This window comes from Dryobates pubescens, chromosome 19 (genome assembly GCF_014839835.1).
Source record: "Dryobates pubescens isolate bDryPub1 chromosome 19, bDryPub1.pri, whole genome shotgun sequence".
Classification (NCBI taxonomy): domain Eukaryota; kingdom Metazoa; phylum Chordata; class Aves; order Piciformes; family Picidae; genus Dryobates; species Dryobates pubescens.
In genome coordinates, this window is record NC_071630.1 from 14,267,143 (window position 1) to 14,285,842 (window position 18,700).

Sequence of the window (18,700 nt, forward strand, 5' to 3'; positions counted from 1 at the left end):
TTAGCATGATCTCTGATTCGAAATCCAGCTTTTTTTCCCCCCTCTTGCTGGAGGGGTTCCCAGTCTCCCTCAGCTGCTGAATAAGAAATGCTTGTGGTTATTCTTTGGACGGGGGAGAAGTTTGGGATCTAACTTTTCACTTGTCCCCAGATCCCTCCTCTACCAAGCAGGATCCATCCTGCTACCATGTGTGCCTCCTGGGATGCTCTGCACAGATCTGGGAGCCAGGAGGCATGGGGCTGGCTGTCCTGCCCCCATGGCTCAAGCCTCATGTGCCAGGACCTTTAGAAAGGTCCCTGTGCCATTCCCAGGGCAGAGGTCCCCCTTCCCCATGGCAAGAGCATCTCTGGGGAGGGCAGGCTGGGGTGCTCTTGGGTGCAGACAGGCTGTGCCAAGGAGGGTGGGAGTGGGGTTAAAACTGGGGGGAGCTGGACAGAGGGGGCCAGGCTACTACTGGGATCTCCAAGGACAGGGACTTGATGGTAAGAGTGCTCTGGAGCCTTTGCTCTTATCAGTGAGGAAAGGGGCCCTCTCCACAGTGTCAGCTGGGGAGAATTGGAGGAAGCACAGCTCTGTGTCGGGCTGAGCACCTTAAAGCAGGGATCTCCAGGATGGGTAGGGTCCCTGGGATGGATAGGCTCTCCAGAATGGATGGAGTTTCCTGGATGGATGGCATCCCTGGGATGGATGCAGCCCTAGTCATCTGGGGTCTGCCACAACCATGGCATGGGGGCTACTTCTTGCAGTTCAGGAGCAGGATGCAGTGAGGAAGGCTGAGGTGGCCAGGGAGGTGACAGGGGAGTGTGCGTGAGGGACGTCCCTGCTGACACTCAGCGGGGCTGTGCGTGAGGGCAGTGACACAGCACGTGGAGGGAGGTGTGTGGCACATGGGGCACTTGTGTTAGTGGGGAGGCAGTGAGTGTGTGTGGACGTGCACCAGCCACTAGTGAGACGCAGAGGGGCATTGGCAGGCAGGACAAGATGGGGTGGGTGCAGGCACCTAAGAGCTGGCAGGGTGGGGATCTGGGTGTAGGATCACCCGCAGACCAAGACACATGGTGCCCAGCCATAGGTGGGAGGCTCTTGCTGTTCAGGTGTGCAGACAGCATCAGGAATGTGTTCTGGGAAGAGGGTGTTTGTGGAAGTGTGTGTGGTGCATGTGGGAAGTGCAAGAAGTGTGTGAGGCTATGGCGTAGATGGGGGTCGAGCAGTGATGCTGGTGTGACTGGTGTGGTTGTGAGGTGGGATGCATTGGAGGAAGCACTGGCAGATCCTCCTGGAGGGATGCCGCACTTGTGGAGCCCTGCATGTCTGAGGAGGGTGTGTGTGCTGCCTGCCCAGTGAGGTGCATGGCTGCTTGTGCCAGCCTGGCAGTGTATTGGTAGGGCCACACTTGGCTGTGGCACCTCCTGCATGCTGGCCTTGAGGGTACTGAAGACAGCCAGCCTTCCCTGGAGATGCAGCAGCTTGTGCCTGTTGAAAAAATGCAGGATGTTTTTTATCTTGCCTATTCCAAGTGAGCTGGGACAGTGCTGTTGGGTGGGTGGGTGGGTCAGGGGAACCTGACAAACTTCTGGTGAGCTGGGAAGGGGAGGGTTGTTCCCAAGACTGCATGTCCAGGGCTCTCCAAGTAACGCTTCCTCTCCCTTTTCTCCTAGAGAAGAGACAGGACAATGGGCGAGTCTATTACGTGAACCACAACACACGGACCACACAGTGGGAGGACCCACGCACGCAGGGGTAGGCAGCTGGTGGGGAGAGCAGGGAGGAGGCTTGTGGTGTCAGAAGGTCCTTGTGATGGGCTTTTGAGTGCTGAGAGCTGGCAGTGAGGGTTGAAATTACCCCCTAACTGATTTGGAGAAAATCAGGGGGCAGAGCCCTCAGAGGGTCCTGTAAGCTGCAGCTCAGGAGAGCTCAAAGCACCAAGAGCTGCAGGCAGTGCTGGAACCCAGGAGGGTTGGACGCTGAAGCCCTTGGCATTGCGGGGCAGCTCTCTGGCTTGTGGGAGCTGACGGTGGGGATGAGGGAGTGAGGGAGAAGACTATAGGGCTGCCTGGGCAGGAAGTCTGTCATCTTCCTGCAGGGCTTTGCTTGGGCTTCTGAGAGCTCTGGGTTGCAGTTCTCCAGAGATCTGGTCCAAGCCTCCTTTGAGGCCACCTCTCCTGCAGACATAGTGAAGCTGTAACTGTGGCCAGTGCTGGCTGTGGCCAAGAGTACAGCGCAGGCAGGGCTTCTGTCTTGGGATACAGACAGGCACTTTCTCATCCTGAGACATGAATCCTTCCTTTTGCCTGGCATGGAGCTGCAAACTGACGGTGGTCCCCAAGGGCAGCCATTCAGAGAACCACAGTTCAGGGCAAGAGATGCCCAAGGTGCCAGCCCAGTGATCCCTTCCTTGTTGGCAGGATGATCCAGGAGCCACCGCTGCCGCCCGGCTGGGAGATGAAGTACACGAACGAGGGTGTGCGCTATTTCGTGGACCACAACACTCGTACCACCACCTTCAAGGACCCACGTCCTGGATTTGAGTCTGGGTATGTGCTCTTGAGCCAGGCTGCACACTGGGAGCTGGGACTGGAGCTGTGTGATTGCAGCTCTTGCCTTCCCATGATCACAACATGGAGTAGGGGCGTGGATCAGCTTTGTTGGAAAGACACTGAGCCCTTGGTTTAGAGCCTCACATTTGAGTGTGACAGAGGAGAGCTGCAGCCCAGAGGTCTTCCTTCTGCCTGGCAGATGATGAGAGTCCTGGGGCTGAGAAGCTCATGCTGGTGGGGCTGCTGAGCCAAGCCTTGTACTGCTTTTGCAGGAGCAAACAGGGTGGCTCCCCGGGGGCATACGACCGAAGCTTTCGCTGGAAGTACCACCAGTTCCGCTTCCTCTGCCATGTGAGTAGAGTGGTCGAAGGCTCCCAGCAGCTGGGGGTGAGCTGAGCCACCAGGCTGGGTGGGTGGTGGACAGGTGTGGGCAAGGAAAGCCACAGTGTCAGCCTGCACAAAGCCTCACGTCTCTGCCTTGCTCACAGTCGAACGCGTTGCCCAGCCACGTGAAGATCAGCGTTTCCCGGCAGACGCTCTTTGAGGACTCCTTCCAGCAGGTGAGGAGGTGTCAGGGCCACAGAGCCTGGGCAGGTGCGGTGCTGTCCCCCACACCAGCTCGTGGTGACACTTCCCTTTGCCTCTGCCCAGATCATGAACATGAAGCCGTATGACCTGCGCCGTCGCCTGTACATCATCATGCGAGGAGAGGAGGGCCTGGACTATGGGGGCATTGCTAGGTGAGCGCTCGTATGCCAGACCATGTGCTAGCCCCTGGGTGGGGCTATGAGTCCCTCAAGGGCAGCGTGGGCCAAGGAGTCTGTCAGGCAGCAGCATTCTGGGTTCCCAGCCTAGGTTAAACCATGTGTTTGGACAGCAGAGCCAGGAAGTGCTGAAATGGGAAACAGTGTTGAGTTCTGGGAATGGTGGAATAGCAAGGAGTGTTCCTGTCCCTGGCATAGGGAGAACCAGGGGAACCAGGCTGGGGCTTTCCTGCTGCCCATGGTCCGTGGGGTTGATGGGTTGAGTGGTTTCTTCTGGCAGCCAACAGGCCTGATGTTCCCTGGTCTGCCCCTGCTTGGTCTGTGCTGGGGCAGACATGGTGGGATGCCGTGGCTATGAGCCCGCAGCCTCCAGTGCCTGCCCCAAGGATGGCGTTACCACACAGCACAGGCTGTGTCTTGGCTGGATGGGGGTCCCATGTCCCCACCAGCCCCCTCACCTGCTCAGGATGTCTTCCTTGATCCTTGGTGCTGGGCTAATGCTTCCCTCTGCCCGCTGCTCTTGCTCGCTCCTCCTGCGTGTGCTGCTGCCCCTGGCTGTGGTGCAGGGGCTCCTGCTCTCCACCTCTCTCTGTGTCCTGCCAGTGGTTTTACCCTATGGTAGGTTACGTCATGCTGTTCTACCACAGGGTAGAACCACGGACGGGATGCCGGGGCTGCCTCTGCGTCTGAAGACTCTCATCTGCCTGCACGGCCTGGGGAGCAAAGCCAGGATGGTCCCTGTCCCTGTGCTGCTGTGGGCTTGGGGTGGGCTCCTGGGGGAGCCTGTGTGGGCAGGCTCAGGGGGTGTGTGCACAGCTTGAGGTTGTGTGAACAAGTGTGTGTATGTACAACAGCCTGAGTGGTACCTGCTGGGATCCCTGGTGCTCCACGTGGGGCTTCCAGCAAACAGAGGTGTTTCTTGGTGTTGTCGCCAGAAGCCCTGCACAAACAATGCACAGCACCCCTGGTGTGGAGGACGCCCTCACCAAGTCACATCAGGGCCCCATGCTGGCCCCAGGACCGCAAGAAGATAGGTGCCTGGTTTGTGCTGTGGAGGCACACAGCTGTCCCGTCCATTGGGGCACAGCCTCCCTGGGCAGCCTGGCTCTTTGAACCCCTCATCACTGCATTCCCCCTTCCTGTTGTCCCAGGGAGTGGTTCTTCCTCTTGTCCCATGAGGTGCTCAACCCCATGTACTGCCTCTTTGAGTATGCTGGCAAGAACAACTACTGCTTGCAGATCAACCCTGCCTCCTCCATCAACCCTGACCACCTCACCTACTTCCGCTTCATTGGCCGCTTTATCGCCATGGTAAGAGCCTGAGGTGATGGGGTGAGAGGGAATGGGGAGACCAGGGGAGACAGGACTCTTTTTTTTGTGTCCCCACTGTGGAGCAGGGGCTTTGAAGGAGACAGAGGTGGTCAGTGGGAAGAGGGGCAGCTCCGCATGTCATGGTTGTGTTCAGCTTGGCACTGTCACCCTCCTTAAAGCCCCATTTTGCTCAGGGGTGGGTCCACGGGAGGCAGGCCATCGAGGGTGGTACTGTGGGGTGATGCATTTTAAATCCAGGGGATGGCCATGGGGCCAGAGGGGACCTGCTTTCTCAGGGGCTGTGTGGTGGGGATGGGTCCAGGTCCTTGGCTGCCACCCCAGGTGCTGTCGGGTGCAGCTCTGGGGACTATTTTTAGCCCCAGCAGTGTGAGATTTTCCAGCTGCCCAAGCCCCAGAGTGGCTCCTCCCATCTGTTTCGCCTTCCCCACAGCCAACATGCTGCAGGTCATCCAGCCCTGGGCTGGCAGCAGGGGTGCCAGGGGCTCCCAGAGCCTGGGGAAGGGTCCCTGGTCCGTGGCCCTGCGAGATGTGTCTGGGGTGGTTGAATGCTGCTGGGATCCCCATGCTGTCCTGCCTTGCCCTGCGCCTTGCAGGATACCAATAACACCCCAGACTATTACTCACCGCTGGCCGTTCTAGACAAGCGTCTGCATTGTTTTTGGCTCCCTTTGCCTTGGGGCTCCTGGAAGCCAGGGATTCAGGGAAGCCACAGCACAGCTCTGTTTAAACAAGTGCTCTTAATAGAGCTGTGAGGGGAGAAGGAGACGGGGTGGAATTCGTAGTGGGGAGGGGAGAGGGGCTGCCAGCACAACGCACTGGGCAGTGCTGCCGGGGGAAGCCAGCTCCTTCCCACTGTGCTTCCCAGCCAGGAGCGAGTGCCGTAGCTCAGGGATCCCAGGAGAGATTCCCTCTTGCCCCATGGCTGCTGCTGTGCTGGAACATCTCAACTCATGGGTCTATCCTGAGGTCCCATGTGACCCAGCATTACTTCCCCACCACAGGCTCTGTACCATGGGAAGTTCATTGATACTGGCTTCACACTGCCCTTCTACAAGCGGATGCTGAACAAGCGGCCCACGCTGAAGGACCTGGAATCCATTGACCCCGAGTTTTACAACTCCATTGTCTGGACCAAGTGAGTGCCCCATGCTCCCTCCTAGCTGAGGCCTGTCCTGCTGCAGGGGGCACAGCTCTCCCTCTCTATGGCCCCTTGCTGCTGTGCATGTCCCCATCAGAAATCACATCCCCTGTACTCCTGCAGGGAGAACAGCCTGGAAGAGTGTGGCCTGGAGCTGTACTTCATCCAGGACATGGAGATCCTGGGCAAGGTGACCACCCACGAGCTGAAGGAGGGTGGTGAGAGCATCCGGGTGACAGAGGAGAACAAGGAGGAGTACATCATGTGAGTGTGGCCATCCCAAGGCCCCCATGGCTGCAGGACAGTGGTTTGGGAACATGGGGCTTGGGATGTGGTCGCTGCGTGGGCTACGTGGCCTGTGACAAGTCTGGGCTAGCTGAGCTGTGCTGCGGTCTGGCTTGCTGCTGGCTGGGCTGCTGCCAGAACTTTCAGGAAAGAGGAGAGGGGAGAGAGGGTGAGAATTCTCGCCCTGTCCGATGGCTGGGCTGGCTTGGGGGTGCCAGGAGCATCTTCTGCTGATGGTGGACTCTGGGTAGAGGACATGGTTGGTACCCCTTGACATTCTGATGGCACCTGGCCTGTGCTCAGGGCTCTCCTCTGCTCTCAGGTTTGAAAGAGGAGAGAGAAACCCCCTAGTGGGAATTGAGAGGAGCCCCTGCCCATGCACCTCTGCAGCTCTTGGGGTCCTCCCCACCAGTGGAATGGGTAGTGGTGGTGGCTTCCCCATGCTGGGTCAGTGGTGCTCGCTGCCTGCTGACCACCATCTGCCTTTCCAGGCTGCTGACAGACTGGAGGTTCACACGGGGTGTGGAGGAGCAGACCAAGGCTTTCCTGGATGGTTTCAATGAGGTGGTGCCGCTGGAGTGGCTGCGGTACTTTGATGAGAAGGAGCTGGAGGTGAGCTGGTGCCTTTGCTGGTATAGGGAAGTGGAGATACTGGTGCTTCTGGGAATGGCACATGGTGAGAGCAGAGCACATGGGCTTGGCTTGCACCCTCTGCTCTGCTGATGGGGGTACACTCCCAGGTGGTCAGGTCTCTGGGGTGGTAGCAAGAAAATGTTTTGGAGGTGAGGAATTCCTCCCAGACACCTCCAGTACCCTGTGCTGGAGCCTGCACCCTGTGAAGCCTGGCACTGAAGGGGTCAGTGCTCCAAAGTGTGGGCACAGGGCCCCTTTTCTGTCCCGCTGCTGACTGTCCCCTGTCCCCAGCTGATGCTGTGCGGCATGCAGGAGATCGACATGAATGACTGGCAGAAGAATACCATCTACAGGCACTACACCAAGAACAGCAAACAGATCCAGTGGTTCTGGCAGGTCAGTCCCAGCGCCACCTGGGATCATCCCTTGCCCGTGGTCTGGGGTGGGCAGGGCTGGCACAGGGCAGGCAGCCTCACAGGGTGTCAGGAGGAATAAAATACAATGGTGAGCACACCTTCAGCAAACAGCATCTGGCTGTGGCTGGCAGAGTAATGGCCAACACGATTCTGCTCTGCTCTGAGCAGGGTGATAGGAGGGGGTGATGCATCATAGACCTGTGTCAGTTAAGGCCACACTGCTCCATGCTGGCCAGGACAAAAGGGGTTGAAAAAGTCTCTGAAGGAGGGCAAAGCTAAAGCTGGGCAGAGTGGCCCTTTGGGATGGCTCACCCCTGAGGATGCAGAACTGGAGGTGAGGGTTGGAGGTTTCTCTCAAAGGTGACTCTGGGAGGACCTCATTTTGAGGACAAGGGGTGGTGGATTTAAACCAGAAGGAAATTTAAACTGGGTGTACAGAAGAATTTCTTCACTGTGAAGGTGGTGAGACACTTACCTGGGTTACCCAGAGAGATGGGAGTTGCCCCATCCCTGGAACTATTCCAGTCAGATTGTTTGGGACTCAGCAACCTGCTCTAGTTGCAGATGTCCCTGCTGACTCTCCAGGGGTTGGGCAGGATGACCTTTAAAGGTCCCTTTCTACCCAAACCAGTTTGTGTTTCTCTGACCACTTCCCCCATTGTGCTGCACCACCATGGGCTGTGTCCAGGCCCAGCTGGCCAGAGGATGTGGGATGTTGGTGGCAGGGGCCATGCTGCAGGATTGTGCCCCAGGCTCAGCCAGGCTGTGGGCTTGGGGGTGCCAAGGATCCCACTCTCCTGCCACATTGTTACCATAGGTGGTTAAAGAGATGGACAATGAGAAGAGGATCCGGCTTCTGCAGTTCGTGACGGGGACCTGCCGCCTGCCCGTCGGGGGCTTTGCGGAGCTCATTGGTGCGTGTTCCACCTCCACCTGGGCATGGGGTCCTGGGGGGTGGGACCTGGCTGTCCGTGTCTCCACTGCAGAGAACAAGGCAGCAGCCATGACGTCTGAGCACCGTGACTGAATCCGATGGCAGGCTGTGCCCTGACAAATTCCTTAGCCATGAACTGTGTCACCAGTCGCCGTGCCAGTCTGGCTTCTCATCTTGTGCTGAATGAGATTTGAGTTGTGATTGAATTTTGATCTTTGTGTGATGAAACCCCTTCTCCAGACAACCACACCATGACATTATCCTGCTCTCATCCTTTAATTTGCTGCTTTTTGGGGCCTGTACCAGCCTTTCCCTTGCATTCCTGGAAGCTGTATCAAGCTAACCAGCTAACTTAGCTCACTCCTTTATTCTTGCTGGCGTATTAACTTTTTTCCCAGCTCTCTGGAACCCCTCCAGCATTCACAATCTGTTAAAAAGCGACCTCAGTGACTCAGACTTCCTGAGCCAGGTTCTTTCAAACTGTTGGATGGACCCGCTCAGTCCTGTGGGTCTATGGATAGATCCATTGTAGCACTTGGTATTTAACCACCCTGCTTAGGCACTGTGCTGTTACCTCTGATCTGTGAATCAGCTTTTCAGCCTCCTCCTTTCCTGTTGCTCACAAATCCTCCCTGCAAAGGGCTCAGAACGAGCAGTGAGCTGCTGCAGATTTATGCCCCACTGTGTCTCTGGGATCACCAGGGTTTGCGGTGTGCGATCTGCTGCTTGACGGCATGTCAGAGGGTTGGCTTTCTGAGCTCCTGGTCATGTAATGAGCTTTGCTGTGCTCATAATTGACAGGCAGCAATGGGCCCCAGAAATTCTGCATCGATAAAGTTGGCAAAGAGACGTGGCTGCCGCGGAGCCATACATGGTAAGTCATTTCTCCTCGGCCCTGCTAAGAGCATCTGGGGACAACTGCGAGCAGCCTGTGTGGGGCTCCCGGTGCCCTCTGTCCCCACCTCTTGCGTTCCCATGGGATGTTTCTGTCTGCGTGTCCTCCCGCAGCTGCCCTGGGGAGGAGAACTGGGATGCTGGTGCTACTCACAGCCTCTCCTGTCTCTCCAGCTTCAACCGCCTGGATCTCCCTCCCTACAAGAGTTATGAACAGCTGAAGGAGAAGCTGCTTTATGCGATTGAGGAGACGGAAGGATTTGGACAGGAGTGATGGAGCTTCGGTGCTTTCCCGGGATGGGGAGGGCCCTGGAGCGCTGCCGGCCGCGATGTCCTGCCCGCCGGTGCCCACGGAGCCCAGCGCCGAGCCCTCTCCGCAGGATGGTGCACGGGCAGCTGCGGACGCCGTTGCTCTTGTTCCTGTGCGAGATCTGCACCGACGCAGCCCTGGGGGGGAGTCCACGTGTCCCTCCCCAGACAAATCTGAGGTGTGGTGGGAGGTGGAGGGGACAGGGTGAAGCCCTGGGCCTTGGCAGGCAGCACACAGTGCACTGAGGCTGCCGGGTCCCTGCTCACAGACATGCTGAGATGAGATCTGGTTTTGGCACAGGCTAGTTTTCCCCCTCCTCCTGTTTTCTGCTTTTTCATGGCGTTTTAGTATTTGCAGGTGAGGCAGGGAAGTGAAATGGCCCTCAAAGCAACTCTCAGGTGGTATTTGGGCCCTGTCCTGCTCCCAGCAAAGCTAACAGAGAGCCCCCAGTTGCTGCTGCTGCAGCTGATGCACCACATGAGGGCTGGCACAGCCCCTTCTCACACTAGACTTGTGGCTGGCTGGACCTGGGCTCTGGCTGATTGTGTCCATTGCGTGTTTCAATTTGCAGGCTTGTGGCCCTGTGCAGTTGTAATGAATAGTAAAGTGGTTCAGTGCTGGGAGCTGGTGCTCTGCAGCAGTCTTGGGGGCTCTGGCCACAGTTGGGGCACATTTGGCCTTTGCCTGCTTGGTGGCTTCAGCCCAGCCTCCCTGTGTTCCCTCTGTCACTGGCCAGGCTGGTGGCAGGAGCTCCCAGAGCTGCAGGCGTGGGTGGGATCAGGCCTCTGCCCCTCACTTGGGTGCCACCTCTGCTGCTGCCCCCTCCCCACCTCCCTAGCGTGCACGGGGAGCCATACCTGTGCGAGCGTTGGTGTACAGAGTTGTCCATGCAGGGACTCTACCAGAGCTTCTGACGGGTGCCCGATCGTTTTGTACTGCACCATCCTGCCTCAGCCACCCGACTTCTTGTGCAATAAATGATGAGCAGCTGCCGAGGTGCGTGTCCCTGGTCGGTGTGTGGCACTGGGGGCAGCCTGCTGCAGCCCTGGGTGTGTCTGTGTTTGAAGAGCTGGTGATGGGTGCCCAGACCTTATCCAGAGGGTCATAACTAACGCTAGTTATTTCCAAACACACCGCGCAGGAGGCTCAGGCTGGGTGCAGTGTGCCTGCTTCCACTCAGCCTATAATCACACTCAGCTAAAAATGTCCTTTGCTGGAGCTGCCTCCCTGTGCCAGCATGTGACACCTAGACTGGCACTGGTGGCACAAAGTCAGTACTGGTGGTGGTCAGTGAAAAACCCAACACAGCAGAACCAAACAAACCCACTGTTTGCATCACAGGGGGCAGACAGCATCCAGCCACTTTGCCATGGATTTGCTTTTCTGCAGCTGCTTGTTTCTTTGTATGGAGTTTGGGTGTTTTCTGGGTGTTATTTCTTAAGAAGAAGTAAGAGCTTGTGCTGTGGAAGATCCCAGCCCAGTGTGGCCCAGCTGGTGCCTATCCAGTTCCAGAAATGTTTGTGTCTTTGTGGGCAGGCTACTGGCACTTTGCACTCTCCTGGCACTCACAGCAGCTGATGGTCTGACCTAGGAAGTGGCAGGGGAATGGGTGGCATCTTGTGCCTGGGAGAGGCACATCGCCCTCTGCTCCATCTCCTAGGAGATGGTACACCATGCATCTGTCCTGCCCCTTTACCCAGCAGGGCAGGGAGCACCGACCTGCATGCTGTCCCTGTTGTTCTGGTGAGGAATGGTGACTAATGTCACTAGCTGTCCCAGAGACGCTGTGGAGCCCAGCCCCTTTCTGTGTCACTTAACCGTGAACCTTGCAAAGAAAGAGATGCAGGCTGGCAGGGCTGCTCTGTGCAGAGCTGCCAGCCCAGTTGGGCAGCCAGGCTGGCTCCTTTGCTGGCAGGGCAGTGTGGAAGCTGTAACAGCAGCCATGTGTCACCTGTGCTGCACCAATGGGTGATGAGGTGCCTGGGGACTCTGTGAATAGCACCAGATCAAATGCAGCTGTCTCTGGGGCATGAAATTGCCTGATTTTAAGGAATTAGGCTTGAAACATGCAAATCCACATCCATACACTGCAAGCCTCACCTGGCAATGACCTGACATGTTAGAAAGGGAAGATTTCTTCACAGTGAGGCACCACCATGCACACCAAAGCAGTATCTCAACTTGTTTCCACCCCTGGAGCGTGTTATCTGTTGTTGTTTTTTCTTGTTTTAAGTGTCAAGTAACAAACCAGCCAACTCAAATCCTGCTACTGGCTGGCTAAAAAGGACAGCCCATAAATAAATTACCCCAGCACAATGTCTGGAAGACACCAGCCAGCAGCAAAGGGCCTCTTTGCTGGTCCCTCCATGGTGCTCCTGGTGCTCAGCAACTCCTCCTCAGCTCAGAAACGTCATGTGAGCAAATCAGGTCTCACACATAGTGAACAGAGTTTGGCAAGACGAGGGACTAGTTAAAGCTGACACAGTGTGTGGTGGGAATATTCAGCTGGTGGCCTACAAGCCCTCAAATGTGCATAGGGAGAAGGCAGTGCTGCATTGCAATAAACACAAATTTCTCCCTGGGTTTCCTCCTTCCCTGCCCCAGGGCTGAGACCCCAGCTGCCAGGCACTGCTTGTTGGGACAGCCACTAGATCTATCCAACCATGTTAGGATGGACACAAAAAGCAGACAGCACAGTGGAGGAAAGCAAGAGCACTGAGCATTTCAACCCAAGCACCCAAGAACCCAGCACCATCCAAGCCATTTAGTTTACAAGATTTTTAATTTACAAATAAAAAAACTACATTTTACTTTTTCTCCTTTTTCTCCTCTTTCTTGACATCGCTCTTCTCCTTGTCTTTCTCCTTCTCATCTTTTCTCTCCTTTTTACTCTCTTCTTTTTCCTGTCCTTCTTTCTTCTCTGCATCCCTGTTGGCAATCTTGTTGTTGATGAGGTTGTGCAGGGCAACCACAGATCTGATAAGAGAAGCCAGATAAACGACCACCATCTGGTCGTTGGTCTTCAGATAAAAGGCCTTGACAAACTCTTGCAGGTTGACATCTGGCAGCAGGTTGAAGACATCCTGAAGGTGGTAGATGATCTGGTGATTGATGGGGAGTTTGCCCATGGCTACTTTCTCTAGGTAGCTCCTGATGTCCAGAAGCTTGGAGTTCAGTCCCTTCAAGCCATGGACCTGGTTTGTGATCCGCTGCGACAGAGTGCCCACCGTTGTATCCTTGATGTCCCTGAAACACCACCACAGGAAGAAGCAGCATTAGAACAGTTGGACTTTGAATTCTCATTAGCACTGCTGAGATCTTTCCATCTTAGAAAGAGCAGGCTGGAGCACAGCTGAAGTGCTGGGAAGTGCACCACTCGGCTTGCTGTCATCTGCAAATGTGCTGAGGGTGCGCTCAATCCCACTGCGTCACTGATGAAGATGCTCAGCAGCACTGATAGCACTGGTCCCAGTGCTCTCTCAAGAGTGAGACCAAACTGGTGCACACTGCAAAAATGTACATCTAAACCAGCTCCTCACTGTATGCTCTCTTGGAACAGTATTCATAACACCAGCTGGAGCATTGGAGAGCAATAAACAGCAGCATTTCTGGCTGGTGAACAGGCATGTAGATTGTCTAAGGTGACTTCCTAACCAGAATGCTCCAGACCCTTTGGCAGTGCTCCCATCCCCTCCTGCCCTGTGAAGTGCAGAGTGAATGGAGAGAGCTCCACACACTTCCATCCCCTGCAGCTCTGCTAGAATGCCTGCATCACATCAGTGGGCTGTTACTGACAGTGAAGGGAATATGCCAAGCCAGACTGTGAAGTGAACATGCTCTATGGATCTCAGCAGCATGTTTGACAAGCTCTGTGTTTCCTCCAGGCAGCTGGGGCTGGGAGCTGCCAGCCGGAGCCAGGCACGTCTCCCAGGAGCCACTTACCGTAGCAAGTGTTCCACACCGACCTCCTCAGCCTCCTCAGCTCCAATCTCACTGGTCACGTGCTCAAATGTCTTGGAGGTGGGAGTGCCATCCTTTGAGGGGCAAGGACAGAGGACACAGACTCAGAGAGTGCTGGTGGTAGGCACAAAAGTGCAGCCATCCACCCAGACAAGGGTCCCACATACCAACAGTGGGACAGCCTGCACGACGTCACGATGTGAGAGTAACCCATGCCTGTTTCCAGGGCCAGGAATGCAGGAATCTGCCCCACTGCAGGTTGTATGGGGCAAATCAGGGCAAACCAGAGAATCAAGGGACTGACAGAGACGAAGTAAGGGGAGAAGTCTATAACTGAATCACAAAGCCTTTCAAAAACACAATTCTAGCCAGAGTATGAGGAACTGTTAATGAAACCAGCAGATTGGTTATACACAGCCCACAGGATACCAGAGAGGAAAGGCTCTGGTTGGATTTTTCTTGATTTAATTATTGTCACAAACAGTCCCAAGCTCAGAGTTGCCAGTAACAACTTATTTTGCATACAATGAATCTGTTTTTCTGGATCAGTCTCACTAAATGTATTTTTTTTCCTGACACAACTTTCCTACATTTTGTGACACTTCTTTTGCCATCCTGATACTTGCTGGCAGACAGTTGGAAGCACATACACAGAACCAGGACAAAAAATACTACTATGGAGCAATTGCATTAAAATGGTAATTTTTACAGTGGTGATTAAGGAAGATGTTCACAAGATCCACAGACTCACTTTCCCAGAGTGAGTGTTACCCACGTGTTTGCAAAACCACTACCTGGACTGGTTTACAGCTGGAAATGGAGAACACCACTGGGATTACTGTGAATTCACAGAACTAAGAACAAATCCTGCAGGAACAAGATCTCAGTACTGGGAGCAGCTTCTCCTCTGTAGCTGGGGGGCGTCTCAGAACAGCAAGAGGATCAAACTTTGTTATATACATCCAGAATGTCATTAAAGTGAAGCCATTAAAAATGAAAAGCTAAAGCTTTGTTGTTTGTCTGCACGGTGTTGCAAGCGATTAGTAAGCATTGCTCATGCCTTACCTACCTACTCAGTACTGGCAGGGCACAAATGAGTAAGCACAGAGTTGCTCAGCACACCTCTGAAAACAGGCTGATGTGTAAAAGTGACACCTTACGAATGCCCCAGTCTGTGACTTTCCTCATGGCCACAGACATGACAGAAACAGGGAAGCATTATCTAAATCACAGACAACTGGAGCTGTGGAACTCCTTAGGTCAAGCATTGATGGATGGAAGCTTTAGCCACTAATATGCATAATACAACTGGGATTAACCTCTGGTTTCGGCAGATTTTGGCTGCGAGTCACAAGCCATGAGCGCAACATCCCACATGTAAAAGGCAACTAGGTGCCATGGGCTGTGCAACCTTCAGGGAATAAAGGACTCCCAACTGCCATTCCTAGGAAAAGGCAGAGTAACATTAAATACTCACATCATGAACTTCTTCAACTGAAATATAAGCTTCTGTGGGCAGCCCCAGGTCCTTTGGCTTCACATCAATAATCACCAACACCTTAAGCAAAAAGCAAACATTTCAGGACACTGGGCTTTGTTCAGAGAAAAAGCCTTAAGTTGGTTCCTCCCTCCCCAGCAGTGGGAGGAAGAACATCGGCTGCTCAGAGGAGTTACCTTCAGGCACTGACAAAAGGCAGCTGGAGCTGCCTCCAAAGACTCTGGTCTGGGTTACTCCAGCCACCAGGTCTTTACCATGCGCTATCACAAAGGTGAGGGGCAAGTGCTCCCAACTGCCCCATTTAGGAAGAGAGAGGCAAAACCCAACCCCAAGTGAAAAAGTGCCACACTTACAGAGTTAGGACAGTATCTCTTCATCAGCTCATTGATGGCAATGTCATTCTTGTGCAGTTTAGGGCCTGTGTGGTACCAACCAACTATTCTTTCTCTAGCTGAGCAAAACCAGAAAAGATTCCAAGTCAGAACCAGGTGGTGAGACAAGAGCACAAAGATTTAGGCAGAGACTGAACCAGCAAATCAAGGGGGGAAATCCGACGGGTGTAGGATATGAGTGCAAAGTAGGGGGAAATGAACTACAGCAGGAAAGAAAATGACACGGCTGGTGACACAGAACACAATTACAAAGACTAACTGTCCATGTCACAGCTTGCTAATCACATACATTAACTTTGCTCCTAGGTTATTAACTAAGCAGTTGGGCTGTTCCATATCGCTTGTTAACTTTGCAGATACCAGGATCTGAGAACTTGAATCTCGGACAGCGAAAGTGCAAAATTTCTAGAAACACAAACTGTGTCATGGAGCTGACAACTAGTCCCAAGGCTAAGGATGTTCATAGGAATGGAGGTTCTGACTGAACCTTCAGCTCTGAATTCTCAAGCAGAGCAGTAAAGACACTTTAAAACGAGGTGAAGAGCCACTAAATGCCTACGAAATGTGCGTCTGTGAAGAGAGAAGAGAAAGCTCTGCAGTTCTTCACAACTAGGGGCACTTCTGAAACGTTCTGAAGACATAAAGCTGTCAGCAGACTTGGGGAAACTAGTGAGGTACAAATGAATGTGCTAAGGACACAAACTGCTTGCACAAATCAACCATGGAAAACTAGCAGTGAAAGTGAAGCCATGGAAGGAATTAGCACAGAGTGGCTTCTCAGGTGAGCAATTAACTCTCCAGCTTATGATAAATCCACCTCCCCATCCAGGCTCTGGAAAGTTTCCAGAAGCTTATCCCTGGCTGCAGGGAGACCTCTCGACTTACCGTTGACCTTCTTAAACATTCCATACATGTTCTCCAGGTAGTCATGGTCTAGAAACCACACAGTATCATCCTTGTCATCCTCATCGAAAGGTACTGGGGATAAAAAGATGAGTATTTAAGAATCCAACCTCCAGAATGAAAATGTTTATAGAAACAGGGGTTTAGGGTATCTTTGGGTGCCAAAGGGAAGTGGATTTTACTGAGTTTCAACTGCTCTGCACCACTACACTGCACATGCTTACCTGCCATGCTGGACAACTTGCTCAGGCTGCCTCATAATTCCTAACTATTTAGGACTGAGGAATGAAATGCGAAGCATTCCAAGGGTTATCCTTTGTGGACAACATCAACCATCAGAAAGAAATCCTCCCACATAAAAACATGTGCAGATGACAAAGTGAACATCTCAGCAGATGTTTAGGACTTTAGAGCTTCCAGACCAACAGCAGTCTGCTCATAGACAAACCAGTTTTCGGTGTGGAACATGTCATCAGTGCTTTTATAGACAACCAGAACACCAAGAGCAACTTTAAATAAGGTCTATGGAGCAAGCAACAAATTATTTTGTCAATTAGTATGTATATATGCACACAGGCTCAGTTCTGAGGCCCAATACCAGTCTCAATCCTTTAATTTACAGATAAAATGAAAGACTCAGAGTTGAAAGGCTGTCAAAAGGACAAAAAAAATATTCTCTCTCTTCAATTCAAGCAGAAAAGGTTCTCCTAAAAACTGGGGGGGGGGGGGAGGGGAGTAGTCCACACTTGGGAGAATTCAATATAAACTGTGAAACTCCAGATATGAAGGGAGATCATTTTGCTTTGTCACAGAGCAGCCTCCTGGGAAAGAAATGATCTAACCAATACAAATGGGTCAGCAGAAGCCATGCGTCCAAGAACTTTTACTGGCACATGTAAGAGGAAATGATTTCAATACTATTAAGATATTTAAGGAAAGAACTAGTATCCAGTTAGGCAAAACCTGAGAAAAAGAAGTAAAGCTAAAGCACACATTAAATCTTCAGAGCAGCAGACAGCAGCTACTTCTACAGGCCGTGCTGAGACAGCGATCACTCAGGTGAGGTCAGCAAGGCCAATGCAGCAAAATACTAATCAGAATCTTAAAGAGACTCCACATGCAGCCCCTGGCATATTCCACACTGCACAGTGTAACAGGGAAGACTGGCTGAATTTGGTGCATTTTTGAGAGCATTTTTTGTTAGGATACAGGCTGATCTGTACATGGAGGGCACAGTCTGTGCTCTGGGAGGGTGGCTTAAAAATTCCCAAGGTGATTCATCTATCAAATAACGCAGTAGGTTTGAAGAGGGCAGGACACCCAAACTCACCTGCAAAACTGTTGGATACATCTAGTATTTTTTTCTGCCACGAGCCCAGCAGCACACCAACGACTCTCTTCTGATTTCCAACTTTTCCTATTCTAAATGGAAAAGACTGTCAGCTCCTACCACAAAAAGCCTGCTTTGGGAGAGAAGGGCACAGCGGAGCAGCTTTTGCAAGCTGAGCAGTGCGCCTGCTGGAACAGAAGAAGAGGCTCTCCGATTGTTTTATTACTGATTGTTACTTTCCATCCAGAAAATAGTGTTTTGGTGCCCTCAGAATCAAACCCCGGAAGGCAGCTATGCAGGAGGACTTGGTGGTCCGAGCAGCTAAGGGGAGGGCCATACCCTAAACCAAGCACTGCTGCAGCCTCTCCGCAGGACAATGGCTATGAGAAATGAGTAAGCTCTGAGCTGCTCGATTTGCTTTCACAACAGCAGGCCCGTCCGCCTGCAGAGGTTTCAGTTTTTTATTTCTGACATTAAAACTCTTTGTCAGTTGGCGCAAGTAAGTTAAATTTGGCACAAACCACACTCGGTGTTTAGAGGGATGGGATTTACGTCCCGCTCAGCTCACTGCAGCCTTAGGAACAAACCCCACTTCTCCTTTACCCATGTTTTAAGGAACAGGACGTTGTTTCCCAATTCTCTAGGCCAGAGGAAGGGGCTGACGCCCCCTCGGCACCCCGCCCTCTTGACTTTCCTTCTCCCGAAAACACCGGCGGCAGCGGCGGGCCGGGTGCTCCGGTGGCTCCTACAGGCCGCCCTCCCGCAGCCACCCGAGGATCGCGGATCCCGGCCTCCCGCGACCGGCCCAGGCCTGGGTGCGCCACTCCCCTCCACGGCACAGGGTCCCCCCAGACCCGATCCACCCGCCGCGAGGTCTCCCGCCCCTCTCCCCTCGCTACCCCGGGCCCCTCCCGGGCCCGGCCTGGCCCGTGACTCAGCGCCGCGGACGCCGTTCCCCGTCCAGGCCCTACCTGTTGAAGTGATCGACGACGCTGAGCAGCACCAGCGGGTGTACGACCACCCGGTCCACCGCCAGCTCCGGCATGGCGCCCGCCCGGCCCCGCTCCGCAGCCAGCCCGGCCCGACCGCCCGCCGCCCGCACCAGGCCCGCTCCCCGCCGCGCGGTCCCGCTCCCAGCCTGCCCCACGCCGGGGCGGGGCTAACAGCCGCCATCTTGGAGAGGTCAGGAGCTGCAGGGCACCATCTTGGAGAGGTCACAGGAGACAGACGCGGCGCCGCCATCTTGGGAAGGTGCATGTCGGCTGTCGGCGGCGCGGCACCATCTTGGGGAAGTCGCGTAGCTCCGCCCGGAGGTGAGGGGCGGGCCAGCTGAGTAGGGACGAGGCGAGCAGCCTGCGCGGGGGCCTCGCTCGG

The 18,700-nt window shown here is 54.1% G+C and overlaps 2 protein-coding genes across 2 annotated transcripts in view; one reads left to right on the forward strand and one right to left on the reverse strand.

Moving 5' to 3' along the window:
- The window catches only part of WWP2 (WW domain containing E3 ubiquitin protein ligase 2), a 42,901-nt gene extending 33,469 nt beyond the window's left edge, over window positions 1-9,432 (forward strand). The window contains exons 12-24 of the mRNA XM_054169935.1: window positions 1,659-1,740; window positions 2,406-2,534; window positions 2,810-2,888; window positions 3,026-3,097; window positions 3,189-3,277; window positions 4,453-4,612; window positions 5,635-5,768; window positions 5,895-6,035; window positions 6,548-6,668; window positions 6,981-7,085; window positions 7,923-8,019; window positions 8,841-8,913; window positions 9,108-9,432. Of these exons, the coding sequence (XP_054025910.1) occupies window positions 1,659-1,740; window positions 2,406-2,534; window positions 2,810-2,888; window positions 3,026-3,097; window positions 3,189-3,277; window positions 4,453-4,612; window positions 5,635-5,768; window positions 5,895-6,035; window positions 6,548-6,668; window positions 6,981-7,085; window positions 7,923-8,019; window positions 8,841-8,913; window positions 9,108-9,207 (1,382 nt within the window). The 3' untranslated portion in view covers window positions 9,208-9,432. The remainder of the gene's footprint in view (window positions 1-1,658; window positions 1,741-2,405; window positions 2,535-2,809; window positions 2,889-3,025; window positions 3,098-3,188; window positions 3,278-4,452; window positions 4,613-5,634; window positions 5,769-5,894; window positions 6,036-6,547; window positions 6,669-6,980; window positions 7,086-7,922; window positions 8,020-8,840; window positions 8,914-9,107) is intronic.
- Window positions 9,433-11,914: 2,482 nt separating this feature from the next.
- Window positions 11,915-18,465, reverse strand: PSMD7 (proteasome 26S subunit, non-ATPase 7). Its single transcript, XM_054170160.1, has 7 exons — window positions 18,298-18,465; window positions 17,327-17,418; window positions 15,979-16,071; window positions 15,055-15,152; window positions 14,681-14,761; window positions 13,186-13,277; window positions 11,915-12,489 (listed from the first exon to the last, which is right to left on the reverse strand). The coding sequence occupies exons 1-7, from the start codon at window positions 18,369-18,371 to the stop codon at window positions 12,051-12,053; spliced, it is 969 nt and encodes a 322-aa protein (XP_054026135.1). The 5' UTR covers window positions 18,372-18,465; the 3' UTR covers window positions 11,915-12,050.
- Window positions 18,466-18,700: the final 235 nt, after the last annotated feature.

Coding starts and splice junctions, on each gene's coding strand:
- PSMD7 (XM_054170160.1), bottom strand. CDS start 18,371: ATGCCGGAGCTGGCGGTGGACCGGGTGGTCGTACACCCGCTGGTGCTG. Junction 15,153..15,978: donor AATGTTTAAGAAGGTCAACG/GTAAGTCGAGAG, acceptor GGTTTTGCTCAG/CTAGAGAAAGAATAGTTGGT. Junction 12,490..13,185: donor GGTGTGGAACACTTGCTACG/GTAAGTGGCTCC, acceptor GTGGTGTTTCAG/GGACATCAAGGATACAACGG.